This window comes from Globicephala melas, chromosome 3, assembly GCF_963455315.2.
Source record: "Globicephala melas chromosome 3, mGloMel1.2, whole genome shotgun sequence".
NCBI classification, from domain to species: domain Eukaryota; kingdom Metazoa; phylum Chordata; class Mammalia; order Artiodactyla; family Delphinidae; genus Globicephala; species Globicephala melas.
In genome coordinates, this window is record NC_083316.1 from 89,351,718 (window position 1) to 89,367,966 (window position 16,249).

Below are 16,249 nucleotides of genomic sequence, written 5' to 3' on the forward strand. Positions count from 1 at the left end.
CTTTTCACTATAATAAATCATAACTGTGACTATATGTCTAGTGCTGTAAGTTTTCTTAAGTCGTGAAATCTGGGAGTGGACTTGGGGACCCCCTACTCAGTGCCACTTTTCTTAAATACTTAATTATATTCTAAGCCCAAATATTCACTTTATAAACCTCAGTTTTTGTGGATTTTTTTTTTATGTTTAGCTTTTATGGATGTGTAATTTACATGCAGTGCCACACATAAATCTTAACTGTAGAGTTTGAGTTTTGACAAATGTAACTCTGCACCTTGTAAATTAGAGTAGTGTTCTCAGTTTTGTTTAAACAGTTTAGAACAACATGTTGTTTTGGACACTGTTTTTACATTTGGTTTGGGATACTTTTTAAATTGTTTAGTCTTTGGTGGTTAGTTTCTGCTTTTACTAACTTTATTATATAAATTTGACCATTAGAAACTAAGTTTGAGTTTTTAAGGTTATCTTTTGCCTAAAATATCCATTTTGTAACTGTTCTCTGACTCCTCTTAAGCTTTAATATTAGATATATTTGGAATAATCCAGTTTTATTAATTATATTATTCATGTTGCTCATGTTCTAATTTTTAAGTCTATTAGATTTGCCAAAAACTGAATGATGTATTTTACTCTTTTTAATGATTGTTTCCTGTAATTTTTCTTGTTTTTACTTTTTTATATTTTGACAGTCTTGTTCTTACATGAAAACACAAAATCTTTCCTGGTTTTATTGGCATATGTACTGTCTTTATAAAATTTTGGATTGTTCATATACTGCATTTCCCCCCTAAGTTTTTCACTTGCCCCCTTTAAAAAAAAAGATTCGCTTATACCAAGGAAAATCCTAGAAGGATACTGGGGTCCTTTCTATGTCTCTCCCTAGCTTCTACCTCATTTTGTATCAGTTTTTAAAAATGTAGTTTACGTTCTTTCTCTTCTACATCATTACTTCTCAGGGATTCTTTAATCTGTTGCAGCTAGGTTGCTATTCCTGTGTATCAGGTGATTTTGATGCAGAAAAGATCATCAGTGATGATGAAATCTCAGGCATCACTAACTTTTCATGTTGATTTTTATTCTTGTTTGTAAGCTTATTCTGTCCTAGTTATTTGGGACAACACATACTCCTTTTTTTTTATTTTATAGCTTAATTTCATTTCATTTCAAATTTATAGAGTCGCATGATAGTATTTGAGAGGGGCTCCTATATATCCTGTAGGCTTGGCCCTCTGTATTCACCAGTTCCACATCTGATGATTCAACCAACAGTGGACAGAAAATAATTGAAAAAAATAATCTGGAAAGTTCCAAATAGCAAAACTTGAATTTGCCATGCCTGGCAGCTACTTACATAGTATTTACATTGTATTTATCACTATTTACATAGCATTTACATTGTATTAGGTATTATAAGTAATCTGGAGGTGATTTAAATTATAGGCATACCTCATTTTACTGTGCTTCACAGATACTACGTTTTTTACAGATTGAAGATTTGTCACAGCCCTGTGTTGAGCAAGTCTGTTGGTGTCATTTTTCCAACAGCATTTGTTCACTTTGTGTCTCTGTGTCACATTTTGGTAATTCTAGCAATATTTCAGACTTTTTCATTGTTAATGTATTTGTTATGGTGATCTGAGATCAGTGATCTTTGTTTCTATTGCAAAAGGATTATGACTTGCTGAAGGCTAGCGATGCTTAGCTGATTTTTAGCAATAAAGTTTTATTTTGTTTTGGTTTTCTTCCAGTTTTATTGAGATATAATTGATATACAGCACTGTGTAGGTTTAAGATATACAGCGTAGTGATTTGACTTACATACATCGTGAAAAGATTATCTCAGCAAGTTTAGTGAACATCTGTCACCTCATATAAATACAAAATTAAAGAAACAGAAAAAACAATTTTCTCTTGTCTGAGAACTCTTAGGATTTGACTCTCTTAACAGCTTTCATATATAACATGCAGCAGTGTTAATTATATTTATCGTGTTGTACATTACATTCCTAGTACTTATTTATCTTTATAACTGGAAGTTTACCTTTTGCCTGTCTTCATTCAATTCCTTCTCCCACCCTCACCTCTAGTAACCATAGATCTGATCTCTTTTTTCTATAAGTTTGTTTGTTTGTTTTTGGAGTATATTTGACCTACAACATTATGTTAGTTCCTGTTATACAGCATAGTGATTCGATATTTCTATGCATTTCAAATTGATCATCACGATAAGTCTAGATATGGCACCATGCAAAGATATTACATAGTTATTGACTATATTCCCCACACTGTACATTGCATACCCATGACTCATTTATTTTGCAACTGGAAGTTTGTACCTCTTAATTTCCCTCACCTATTTCTTTCCTCCTCCCAGCCCCCTCCCTTCTGATAACCACCTGTTTGTTCTCTGTATCTATGACTCTGTTTATGTTTTATTATGTTTATTCGTTTTGTTTTTTAGCTTCCACATATAAGTGAAATCATTACAGTATTTGTCTTTCTCTGTCTGACTTATTTCATCAGAAATATGTCCTCAAGTTCCGTCAGTGTTGTCACAAATGGCAAGATTTCATTCTTTCATATGCCTGAATAGGATTCCATTTTATATATATATGTGTGTATATATATATATATATACACACACACACATATATACACACACACACACACCACCACATTTTCTTTATTCATTGATCCATCTGTGGATACTTAGGTTGCTTCCATATCTTGGCTATTGTAAATAATGCTGCAGTGAACATGGGGGTACATGTATCTTTTCAAATTCGTGTTTTTGTTTTCTTCAGATCAATACCCAGGAGTGGAATTGCTGGGTCATATGGTAGTTCTCTTTCTAATTTTTTGAGAATTCTCCATACTGTTTTCCATAGTGGCTGTACCAATTTACATTCCCACCAGCAGTGCACAAGGGTTCTTTTTTCTCCACATATAAAGTATTTTTTAACTAAGGTGTGTACATTTTTTTTAGACATAATGCTATTGTACACTTAATAGACTACCGTAAACATAACTTTTATATGTACAGGGAAACCAAAATATTGTGTTATCCACTTTATTGCAGTGGTCTGGAACCAAACCCACAGTATCTTGGAGGTATGCCTGTATACAAGAGGATGTGTGTAGGTTATATGCAACTACTACACCATTTTATATGACTTGACATCCAAAGATTCTGGTATCTTCAGGGGTCCTGAAACCAATCTTCCCTGGATACCAAGGGACTCTAGTTAGATTCCCATACGTGTTTTTCTGAACCATTTGAGAGTAAGCTGGAGGCATCTTGTCTCTTTGTCTCTCAATACTTCATTGTGTTATTTCATAAGAAATAAGGATGTTTTCTTAGATAAGCAGAAGATAGTTATCAAATCAGGAGCGTTAGCAATACTACAGTCTAGTTCACAGGTTATATTCAAATTTTGTCAATTGTCTCAATAATGTTTTTTAATAAAGACTGCTTTTTCCCCTCCCAATCCAGAATCCAACCTAGGATCACGTATTGCTTGTAGTTGTCATGTCCTTTTAGTCTCCTTAACCTGAAACAGACCTCAGCCTTTCTCTGGATTTCTTGACGTTGATATTTTTGAGGAGTGCAGACCTCTGTTGTAGAAAGTCTCTCAATTTGAGTTTGTCTGTTTCCTTTTGATTAGCTTTAGGTTATTTATCTATCTGATCTATCTATGTAATCTAACCTAATTTATTTTGCTAGAATATCACTGTAGTTATTTTCTGTTTTCCTCAATGCATGCTGTCAGAAGGCACTTGTCATCTCTTTGTCCCCATATTGGTGATGCTGTTCTTGATCACTTGTTTAAGTTGTGTCTTTTAATTTTCTTTACTGTACTGTTACATTTTCTGCCTTTCGAATTAATAACTAATTTGTAGGACATACATTGAGAATAGGTAAATATCCTGTTCCTCATCAAACTCTAATGTTTTAGTTTTAGGATCCATTGGTGATTTTCTAATTCCATCATTGCTTCTATAATTATCAGTTAGTATTCTATTAATACTAAAAGGAAGAGCTTTCCTTTTTATTTTCAATTTATTTGTGAGCTCATGGGTTCTTATTGTATTCAATGGGCTATAGTCCAGTACTATTAGTATTTATTTTGATTCCCCAGTTGTCCTGCATTTGGCCAGTGGAAGCCCCTTCAACTATCTCCTGATTTATTTTTATATGTTCCCATGACCCTTTGACCATTTCTTTAATTTATGCCCCAAGAATATGTTCCAGGGTTATCTTGTACTTTCCTAGCCTCAGCCCTGGAATAAGTAATTTCTTTAAGTTTATTTTTAATAGAGCATGGCATTTAGAGGTCAAAGTCTGGGATTGAAGACAATGTTTTTGGTACTGAGGTGTTATTGCACTGAGCTAAGAAATGTGTGTGTGTGTGTGTGTATGTGCATGTGTGTGTGCATGTGTGTGTATATGTATATATAGAGAGAGTTTGTTTAAATATATATTTGTGTGTATATATGTATATTTATTCATGTTAGTACTACTATCTCCTATTTCAACTCAGTATCATAGGGTTCTGCTCTTTCATATTTACATACTCTATAGTTCCTTTCCTTAACAGTGTAAAACCTGGCTCCTTTATTCTAATTTACTCAGTCTTGAAACACATGAAAGTTTCAGAATTGCTAAACCTATACTACCACAAAAACCCAAAATTACTAAATAGAGTTCAAGATTTCTTTATAATTTTTTGGAGGTAAATTACATACGTGAAATGGACAAATTATATGGTCACTTTGAGTTTTGACACATACTCTTGGTCCTCTGACAGTTCTGACTTTTCCTTCTCAGTCTCCTTGGTGGCTTCTCACCCCTGTGTTAATCTTCAATATTGTTCTACAGAGTTCTCTCTGTTCTCTTTTCTGTTATCCTGTGTTACACGTATTTGCATCATAATCTCTGCAACTAGAATCAGGATCAAGATTGACTCATTTTTGTAATCCTAGGGCCTCTTTTAGGCTTCGGCATATGAAAGGTGCTAAACAAGTGTTTGAGTGAAAAAAATGTGCACAATTCTATTACTTATGTCGATTTATAGGCTGTTTGTAGAAGCTTTCTTTGAGAATCCTGAATAAATAAAAGATCAGATTTGTATAATGTCCAATGAATAATCTTATTTCATTAATTCTAATCTGTGCATTTATTATGTTTTTTATATTTTATCCTCTGTGAAATTGAGATATATCTTTAGGGCTTCACTCTTAGAATTGGTGTGAGTCAAGTGTGAAAAATTCTATTGACCCATTCTTGGTAGAAAGCACCAGCATCAAAATGTCTTAAGATTTAATGAAATATGGTACAGTTACTTTGGCCATTTCTGCTACTGTATATTATGATGATTTGGGACTATTGTAAGCTATACAAGATAGTTTAAAATCCCTTAATGTTGGGGTTGGGGAGTGCAAGTTGAAATGACTTAGGTTACTTTTCTATATTATGTAACAGGGAGTTGCTGGGTTATGCGTCTCCACAGAAGACAGGACTGTTAGATCCTAGAGGGCAGTGACTTGGTTCTGATTCTTTCTCTGCCTCCACTGAGTGCAGTAGCGTTCTAATATCTATCAGGTGGCAGAGTGCTTATTTCACCTCCAGCTGATTAACTTCCAGTGTTATTCACCCTGCCCGGGAGAACACAGCAGTGGCAGAATCCTCCTCTCAGGGAGTCCTGCTGGGAATGCTCGCTAAGGGTAATGCTGGGCAGCCCCTTTATTTTAGAATCCAGGAGACCAAAAGAACTCTGATGGGTCTAAATGTGTTGTGACTTCTTCTGTTTCGTTTATCAATTTAAAACAATAACACATTTTCTTTATCAACAGGGGTGAAACCTCGGTCTGGCTGGTCTATCGATCCTTTTGGACATTCACCAACAATGGCTTATCTTCTAAAACGTGCTGGATTTTCTCACATGCTTATCCAGAGAGTTCATTATGCAGTTAAAAAACATTTTGCATTGCATAAAACGCTGGAGTTTTTTTGGAGACAGAATTGGGGTATGTAGGGTTTGATGAAAGTTGAAGATCTCACTTGACCTAGATGTTATTTCACAGGGGTTATGAACTCATGCTGTTATGGGTTTTATTCAGAGTGTCAGTCTTGAAAATATGGTTGCCTAAAGATACACATAATTGTTTTTTCAATGTATTTGTGTCAGGAGTCTTTTAAGCATTGGTGAAGATATTTATCTATAGAACATTGTAGATTCTTTTTTAAGCCTAATGGAAGTAAATAAATACAAGTAATTAGTCTTTTGCAAGTAATGCTTTCACTTGCTTCTCTTTTAAAAAGTACCTGTTTTATCACAAAGTTGTATGTGCATTAGAACTAATGTCCAGTCATATATCTCTCATTCAGCCAGTGTTTCTTCCTTCTGTCTCTCCTGTCTCTGCATCTAGTAAGAGTTGCCTTTTAAAACCTTAATCCTGTCCTACTAGAACAGCCCTCCTATTACCTGTGTCGCTTGTTTTCACACTGTTCTGTGGGCACACAGGTGTTCTAAAGATGTACTTCTCCAGCTCTTTGCTGGGGCAGAGGTGACAAGATTTAGGCCTCCTGAGAGGCCTTTGCCTTTCCCAACCCCCATGTAATTCAGAACACCTTATTTTCTTACTTAATTTTATTTATTGAGTCCTTATTATGGGCCATGCATGGTGTTAGATGCTTTATATTCACTCTTTCATTGAATCTTTATAATTCTTTAAATTAGTTTCTATAATTATCCCTTTTAAATGGTGAAGAAATGGAGGCTTAGATATGTGAAGCCATTTGCCAAGTCATACAGGTAGTGGGTACAGAGCTGAGATTTGAATCCAGTTCTGTGCTGTTCCAAAGCCCAGGTCCCTAACCCCTAGTATATACCACCATCAGTATTAAGTTCTTGGTAAAATTTCATCCAAAAAAAGGATTTCATTGCTAAGACAATGTTCAGAAATCACTACATTACATCATACTTGCTTCTCTGTGTAATCTAAGACCCTCCTGAAGTGTTTCGGAAAAGTCATTTGTAAATTTAGATGGTATCTTTATGTGTACTGTTGTTTTTTTCAATAAGGAAACATAATAGCTATATAATTTTTTATCCTGGAAAATTAAACCTAATCTGTAGGGAAAACAAGAGCTTGTAGGGGATTGCATCCTGTATACTTTGATCAAATGCAAAGGAGCATACTAATTGTTTTATAAAAAGGATTATTAATTTGAGGAAGCTCTACTTAAAATATTGCTTACATTCAAATTGCCCATAAAATATCTATCACCAGGAAATTACTGAGTACTTTTATGTTCTTAATACCATGTTAAGAAGAAATCTTGCTTACAAGAAAATTATAGTCTAATTTGATAAAAGACAAACACCACCAAATACAGCAGATAAACTGAAATGTGTAAATGAGCTGCTAAATAGTATGGCATGAAGAGAGGTAGTAGGATGTGGAGTATGTCCTTGATTCATAGCAGAAAGGAAAGGAAGTTGCCATAAGTCCTGGGACTATGACAGCCTCTGTGCAGATAGCAAGCATTAGCGACCAGCATCCATGATGTGACAATCATGAATGTGATTCAGTGAAACAACTTACAGCACACAAATGTACAGATTATAATAGCTTTAAAGTTTGGAAAAGACCTGGTAATTATTTTAACTAAATGAAGTGTGAGAGAAAACTGGAATATTTTAAGACTTACTTGATAGATTTGGACATGTTGCTTTAAAAATGATGTTTTGGAATCAAGTAGAGCTTCTTTGTGTGTTCTGGTTCTTAATGAAGCAGTTGTTTTCAGTTTTTTTAAATGTACACGTTGCTTGTTTGTTTTTTCTTGTTGTCTGTGTTTCTTATAAAAGCAATGCATTGCTGAGAATTGGAGATCCATACATAAAGGGGAAGAGGTATTTGCAGGTCAGAATCATAAAAAGATACCACTTTTAACTCTTATCGAAGTCCTTCAGCCTTACTTGGTGGGAGGCTTTTGACCTCTGGAAAGCAGTGATATCAACACATACTGGCATTGAGGTTTCTATTAAAAACAATTCTGTGTCAGGAACCAGTGCTCGTTTTCTGTATCTTTTTTGTTTGCTTTGTTTTGATTCTTCTTTTTGCTTTTGAAAATTACTTTTACTTTTCCTCTGCCTCCATGGAGAAAAGCGTCACTGGCTCTTTATTGGTGAACATCAGGGTGACTCCACAAAACTCTCCTGAGTACACTTCTTTCTCATCACTACAAAACCAGTATTTCCCCAGTATCTTCACAACCCCCTCCTTCTTCTTCCCTTATTCTTCCAAGTCCCCTTTTTACTCCCTTCCTCTCTTCTCACCTAGTCTCTGCTGCTAATGGTCTCTCTCAGGGTGTCCTGTTACCTGAGGTGGGAGCAGATGTGGCCGGAGCTGGCAGCCAGGGATAGACACGGCCATAATTTTGGATGAGCTGGTTATAAATTTTGCTTCTGCTCAGTTTATATCCTTCCAGGTCAGCAGATGCTGCTTTATGGCGGGGCTTTTCTCTCTCAGCTAAGTTTAGATAGAAGAGGTAGATAGAGACAGATGTGAGTATCCTCCTTCTGGCTGGTGGTCATTAAACGCTGCTTGGGTGTGTGTTCTAGTAGTTGAAGGGGTTGTTGATTTAGGGTAGAGCTTGCATTATGTATGTATAAAGTACTGGAAATTTGAACAGTTTGGGGAAAACAAAATTTATAAATGCAGGTCTGTTGGCTCTTTATTTTAGATCTGGGATCTGTCACAGATATTTTTTGCCACATGATGCCCTTCTACAGCTATGACATCCCTCACACTTGCGGACCTGATCCTAAAATATGCTGCCAGTTTGATTTTAAACGACTTCCTGGAGGCAGATATGGTTGTCCCTGGGGAGTCCCCCCAGAAACAATATATCTTGGAAATCTCCAGAACAGGTACGAAAATATGCATTTTGTAAGACAATATCTTGAACAAGCAAGCATCAGTGGCTTGTTGCTGAAGGATTGAATAAATGGTTTTTAGTAGCCAGCTTATCCTTGTTCAAGGTATTCATTCAAACTAGATCTAAAGCAACTTAAAAATACCAGAGCCTTGACTATTTGTCTTGTATGTTATAACTTAATGGAAAGTGAACAATAGTAGATTAATATACAATGGATAACCTATAATACACTGTTATTACTGTCTCCTTTGCCCTCATTATAAAAGCCTTCTACTGTGTTTGATTGATTTCATATACTTTCGTTGATAATAAAACTTACGGTCTCTATGGTATAAATTGGTAAGAAAAGCAGCCCAACTGCAAAAACACATTTATTGAAATGGAACACATAAAGAGTGTAATTATCTGTTCCCTTAACAACAATTTCAGTAATAGTGAATGCTGCCCAGCTCTGATGAATACACATCTGCATCTTTCTGATGTTTTTGACTTACAGAAAACTTTAATTAGGAATATTCATACTTAAAGATTTTTAAATAAAAATCAAAGGAATGAATTATTTTTTTTTCTTAGAAGAAAACTGTCCTAATGATGGAAGCATCTCATTAAACCAAGCTACCTATACTTCTAATTCTGGTGCTTTTAAAGTTTAATTTCTTCACTTTAAAATTAGTGGCATGTTAATGCATGAAAATAAAACATTGTGTTGTAATATAAACCACTCAACTCTGCTAGAAAAATAATATAGCCTTGTAAGATCGTTGCTCTGGGCTCAAATCTCTTTATTTTTGAGCATATGTATATGTATAACTGATTCACTTTGTTATAAAGCAGAAACTAACACACCATTGTAAAGCAATTATACTCCAATAAAGATGTTAAAAAAAAAAAAAGAATTAACTACTAAAAAAAAAAAAGGCTTTTAAAAAAGTGTGTGTGAGGATGAAGGTGGGATTGGGTCTCTTTGCATTGAGTGTCCTTGTGGCCATAAAGAAAACATTCCAGTGTGAGCCTCTCACCGGCAGACAAAAAAGTATTTTAGCATGGCAGCCTTCTTGAAGCCATGGATCCTTTGTATCAAAATCTGGCTTTCATAGTTGTTTTGAAAAACTGTCCAAGGTTTGGGATCAACCTGGTTTCATTTTCTTGATTCCTAGAGAAGTGAGGGTCAATGGGAGACCCTGAACAGCCTGCTTTCTAGGGTCAGGCTACTTAGGCTAAGAGAGTAATCCAGTATATTATGTAGCAAAAGGAGTAGTGGAAAGGAAGTGGTGGTGGATTGGGGCAGTGTGTGTGTGCATGTTTGAGGGGGGGGGATTCTTGCCTGTCTACTTGGGAAAACAGCTGTAACTGAATGGTATTTACACTCCTTTCAGCTCCAGTGGTCAGGGATAGGAAACTTTTTGAAGGGTAACCGGAATCCCAGTGCACTCATAGATATTTTGAGGCCCGTTTTTTTCTTTTTTGGGTGCTCCTTAGAGTACCTGAGAACTATTTTGTGTAATCCCGTCGCTGTATCATAGAACCCTTCAAAGATTACCCCCCTATCCCCGCAAGAACACATCTTGTGGTCAGTCAGTTCCAGTGATCCTGAAAGTGGTTTCCAGGCACCTGGGACATACGGATGAAAGAATCTATATAATACCTACATAGTTTTTTTTTTTTTAAACTTCTTGCAAGTCTCGAAGTCTTAGCTCTGCTGGTTATTCCTGTGCAGATATCACCTTCCTTTTGAAGTTGTGATGAACAAAGATCAAACGTCGGCATTCCAGCTTAATGGCATTTGATTTTTTAATTCCCTAAAGAAAATGAAATTTAACTATAAGGTACAGGTGATACATTTAATAAGTTCAGTTTATCAGGTTCCTCTACTTTGCAGATAAAGAAATACCATTCTTCAACAAGTTCAGTTTTTGGTCTAGTACCATATATTTTACATATGATTGATGATTCACATGTCAGGTGATTTGATGTTTCAGGGAATTCTTTTTTTCTTTGTTCTAGTTAAGTTGCTCCTTCTTACGTGGTAGAATAAATGAAGAGAATTGCAGCTGTGCATCTTTAAATGTGATGTTGGTCAGTACATTTGTCATAAGTTTACTGTGCATTAGTGAGTACCCACTACCTGCCAGGTGGGTTAGGTTGGTCCCTTGGCTTTCCCAGCATTGACACTTTGTGAGCAGGAGCTTGGGAGTTAGTTAGGATAGATGCTGAATAGAAAAGGCACTTCATTAGAGTCTGTGATTTCTTTCCTCTTATGTGTTTTACACATATACATGCAAAATATGGTATATCTTACAGTAGTAAACCTTGGGATGCATTTAAATGATCGCATACCCTTTTTTATGCTGGTTGCCTGGGGGATCTAGTTGGATGCTCACTCATACTAGTATCGGCGATTTATGTGTATATTTTTTCCTCGTGTTTCTTTGGTCTTATATATCTTTCTATGTGATTAATTTCATCGTATGTGTGTTTTTTAATTGTAAGTAATAATCTAAAATTGTTTTTGGAAAATGTGGAATATTAGTAAATTACTAGTAAAAATCAAGTACTATATTGAATGCTAATCTCAGAAAACTAAGTATTATATGTTATATAATTGGGTCATTTGTAGAGACGTGGATGGATCTAGAGACTGTCATACAGAGTGAAGTAAGTCAGAAAGAGAAAAACAAATATCGTATATTAACGCATATATGTGGAACCTAGAGAAATGGTACAGATGAACCTGTTTGCAGGGCAGAAATTGAGACACAGATGTAGAGAACAAACGTATGGACACTAAGGGGGAAAAGCGGCAGGGGGTGGTGGTGGTAGTGGGATGAATTGGGAGATTGGGATTGACATATATACACTAATATGTATAAAATAGGTAACTAATAAGAACTGCTGTATAAAAAAATAAATAAATTTAAATTTAAAAAAGAATATTATGGTTACATTTTACCCACCAAGTTATTAAATTTTTGCTAATTTAATATTTGCAAAATATTAAATTTTTTAATATAAATATAAATAGAGACTGTCAATATAAAAAGACTATCAATATAAAAAGATCATATGAGATTCTAAATTTAGTTAAATTTTTTTTCATAATTTCTACAAAATGCCTCTTTCCATCATTGATATTCTTTGAGATTTCTTCATAAATTTTAATATTGTGAATTAGAATCTAATTCTGGATAATCCTTGAAATGAAAATTGGAATAGTGTGTAAAAAAGTGTATTTGTCATTTGTCACTGTTTTTTTAAGCTTTGGCATTAGAAATATGGAGAACTACTCTGGGTTCATCTGCTTGTTTAATTTCACTTTCAGAAGCGCTTCCTCTTAGTTTGTGTTCCCAGACTTCCTCAAATGGTTCTCCGATTCAGCATCTCCCAAAGAGTTTTTTACAGAATACGAGAATATGAAATATATGAAGCACAGCAGCACGTTGTGTTTAGCTGACCTTTTGAGTCATGGGTTAGCGCCCAGAGAGATAGAAACCAAAATAGCTCATTCAACTCCTAAGCTTTATCTGTTGATCAGTATTAAGAAGGACACCGTGAGGAATACTCAGATTATTGACGGAAGGTGTTAAGTGAGTTGATTTTCTTCCTTTAGAAAAGGAAATACGGTTCTATAATTGGCTTCATTCTAAATACCTTTTTATGTTTAATTAGGCAATTTTAGATTAAATTAGAGAAAGGGAATTAAGTCAAAGCAAACTTCAAAGTTTATATAGATGAGAAATCCTGTCTTCTTGGACTAAATTGTTTTACGACAGGCTATCTGGGAGCCAATCTCTGTGGCTGACCTTTAGGAGGGCATTGATGCCCCCAGTAATTATATGCCAAAGTTGGTATGTGACTTTATTTCTCTAAGGATATTCCATTGGAAAACTATGGGTTTTTCCCTCTGATAAGAATTTATGAATATTTTAAATGGATAAAGAAAATCACTATGGTAGTTTAAAAAGTCTGCCTCATAAATTATGCTAAGATAGAATATAGGTAAAATATACAATATTTTAATATAATACACTTTTTAATGAGTTACCCCCTTGTTCTTTTCTTAGTAGTATTTTCCTTTTTTCTTTTGTAGGGCTGAGATGCTTCTAGATCAGTACCGAAAGAAGTCAAAGCTTTTCCGTACCACAGTTGTCCTGGCCCCCCTAGGAGATGATTTCCGCTACTGTGAACGCACGGAATGGGATCATCAGTTCAAGAATTACCAACTGCTTTTTGACTATATGAATTCTCGTTCTCAATATAATGTTAAGGTAATGAGAAAATATTTTATTATGAGACTGTATTTGAAGTTGACCCTTCATTATTAAGAGAGGCTAAAACACAATAGCCTTAGTTTCTTTGTCCCACATCCCAGTATTTCGTAGAATATGTAGTTCTTCTATAAAAGTATAATTCATGAAGAGGAAAATTATCTTATATTACAGTTCCATTTCTAAAGTTGTCCCTTTCTTACCACTCATTGAGGATTAAAGAGGCATTACTTTATGTAGTTGAAAACATGCACCTACTAAGTTGTGATGTTCATTTTCCAGTGATGCCCTGTTTTCCTTTCCTACTGAAAGTGTGTTGTTTCTTACATTTGCGTCCTGTGATTTAGTAGTGTGACTGGCAGATGCACATGTCAAGAATTTTGCAAACAAACGTCTTGTATCCAGAGACTACAGTAGCGTTTTTCTTAGATGAGAAGGCTTCTAAAATTAATCATTTGTCTGTCGTTCTTGCTCTTTCTTCCCCCCTGTGGAAAATCTATTATGTACCCTAAAGTTGGGAGAATAGTGAAAATTCCTTCCTCCACCCCACTCCTGCTTCCCATATCCATGACTCAGCTACAACATTCATCAACTCAAGGTCACTCTTGTTTCAGCTGTGCCCCACTGTCATCTCACTCCTCTCTCTCGAATTATTTTGGAACAAATTTCAGCGGTCATGTATTTTTGTCTATAACGATTTCAGTATGTATCTCTAAATGAAAAGGACTCGGTGTAAAAAGTATGATCGTAATACCATTATCACATCTAAAAAATTAAAAGTAATTTAATATCATATATCCAGATAGATTCAAATTTTCCTGATCTCACAAAAGCATTTTTTTTTTATTTTTAACAGATACATTGTGTAAGTCAGGATTCAAACAAGAGTCATATGTTGGACCCTATATGAGAAAATGAATTATCCAACAGTTTATTATATTCACATATGAACCTTGAAGACAGTAAAAGATATGTGAAAATACCATAGAGAGGAAGTGATATACCTGGTAGGAAATTAGAAAGCTGATGATATACCACCTTTTATGTAGTGAGAATTCAAATTTATTAAGTAAACTTAAATAATATTAAATAAATAAATATACTTAAATAAAATATTGAGGTTATTCAAGATACTTAAAACTGAATTTCTACCATGTTATAAACTCTGAGCGTCGGGCCTATATTTAAATCATCCCTGTAATCTCAAAGATAAAGTGCATACATGGACGTTTGATTAGAAGAGTCCGTATGTATGTGGGAATCTTATCTCATTATCTTCTTGGGGAATGGTTTTGAGGTCTGCAAAAGGATCCACTGCATGATTCTGAAGAATTTAATCCTGCTTTTAGTATTTTACCTATTTCCTCCTTTGTTTCCCCACTAGAACAATTTTAAAGTAATTTAAAAAGTTGATGTATCATATACATAGAAGTGTGCAAACCACTAACTATGCAAAGAATATTTTCAAGTTTTAAAACCCCCATGTAATATAAAAAAAAAGAATGTCTATATGTGTATAACTGAGTCACTTTGCTGTACAGCAGAGATTGGCACAGCATTGTAAATCAACTGTACTTCAATAAAAAAAAATAAAAAAATAATTAACCCCCCCATGTAACCACCATCCAGATCAAGATGTAGAACATTTATAGCCCCTGGAAGGGTCCCACAGATGTCCTCTAAGTCATTACCAATTCCTTCAAAAGTAACCACTATTTTCATTTCTATCACTGCGATTAGTGTTGCCTGTTTTTGAATTTTATGAGAAGGGAATCTTAAATATGTGTTATTTTGTGTCTAGCTTTTTTTGCTCCACATTATGTTTTTGAAATTCATCCATCCACCGTTACGTGTTGCTGTAACAGTAGTTCATTAACTTTTTATGCTGTATAGTTTTTCTTTTTTCCTTTTTAAGGAATATTTATTTATTTATTTGGCTGCATCGGGCCTTAGTTGCGGCATGCGGGATCTTCGTTTGCCAAATGCGGGATCTTTGTTGTGGCATGTGGGATCTTTAGTTGCGGCATGCGAACTCTTGGTTGCAGCATGTGGGATCTAGTTCCCTGACCAGGGATCGAACCCAGACCCCCTGCATTGGGAGTGTGGAGTCTTAGCCACTGGACCACCAGGGAAGTCCCAATGCCGTATAGTATTTCTAGTATCCATTTGATATATATATACCACCATTTATCCATTCTATTGTTGATGAACATTTGGGTTGTTTCCAGTTTTTGCCTATTACAAATAATGCTGCTTTGAGCATTTTGTGCATGTTTTGGTATACGTGTGTATGTATACATGTGTATGGCATGTTTTGGTATACATGTGTATGAATTTATGTGGGTATAAAATGGGATGGAGTTCTGGGGTTATTGGGAATTTACATGTTCAACATCACTAGATATTGCCAAACAAGATTCCAAAACAGAAGCACTGGATATTGCATTGTATGACGGTTTCAGTTGCTCCACTTCCTTACTCAGACTTTGTATTGTCAGGATTTTTTTTTAATCCTTTATGATAGATGTGATGGTTTTATTTTGTATTTCTGGTAGTTAATGAGGTTGAGTCTCTTTTCATAAGTTTATTGCCATTTGGATATCCTCTTTTGTGAAGTGCCTATTTAAGTCTTTTGATGATTTTTTTTTATTAAATTGGGTCATCTGTCTTTTTCCTAACCATTTATAGTTCTCTTATGTATTTTGGATTGAGTCTTTTTTTCAGATAAAAGTTATACACATGTTGTCTCCCACTGTATAGCTTGTGTTTTCTCTCTCTTAATGCTGTCTTTTGATGAACAAATTCTTAATTTTAATTGAATGTAATACAGCAGTATTTTCCTTTATGGTTAGTGCATGTTATGTTTCGCTTAAGAAAATTTTGTTTACCCCTATAGTCATGAAAATATATTTCTTCTGAAGCTATCCTCTGGAAGTTTTATTGTTTTACCTTCAACATTTAGGTCTGTAGTATGTTTGGAATAGATTGTTGTGTATTGTGTGAAGGGAGGGATCGAGATACTTTTTGCCTATGTGAATAT

General features: G+C 34.8%; 1 protein-coding gene across 1 annotated transcript in view; it reads left to right on the forward strand.

Annotated features, from left to right (window-relative positions):
- Positions 1–16,249, forward strand: part of MAN2A1 (mannosidase alpha class 2A member 1) — a 161,888-nt gene that overhangs the window by 65,566 nt on the left and 80,073 nt on the right. The window contains exons 6-8 of the mRNA XM_030869905.2: positions 5,854–6,027; positions 8,750–8,936; positions 13,032–13,209. Of these exons, the coding sequence (XP_030725765.2) occupies positions 5,854–6,027; positions 8,750–8,936; positions 13,032–13,209 (539 nt within the window). The remainder of the gene's footprint in view (positions 1–5,853; positions 6,028–8,749; positions 8,937–13,031; positions 13,210–16,249) is intronic.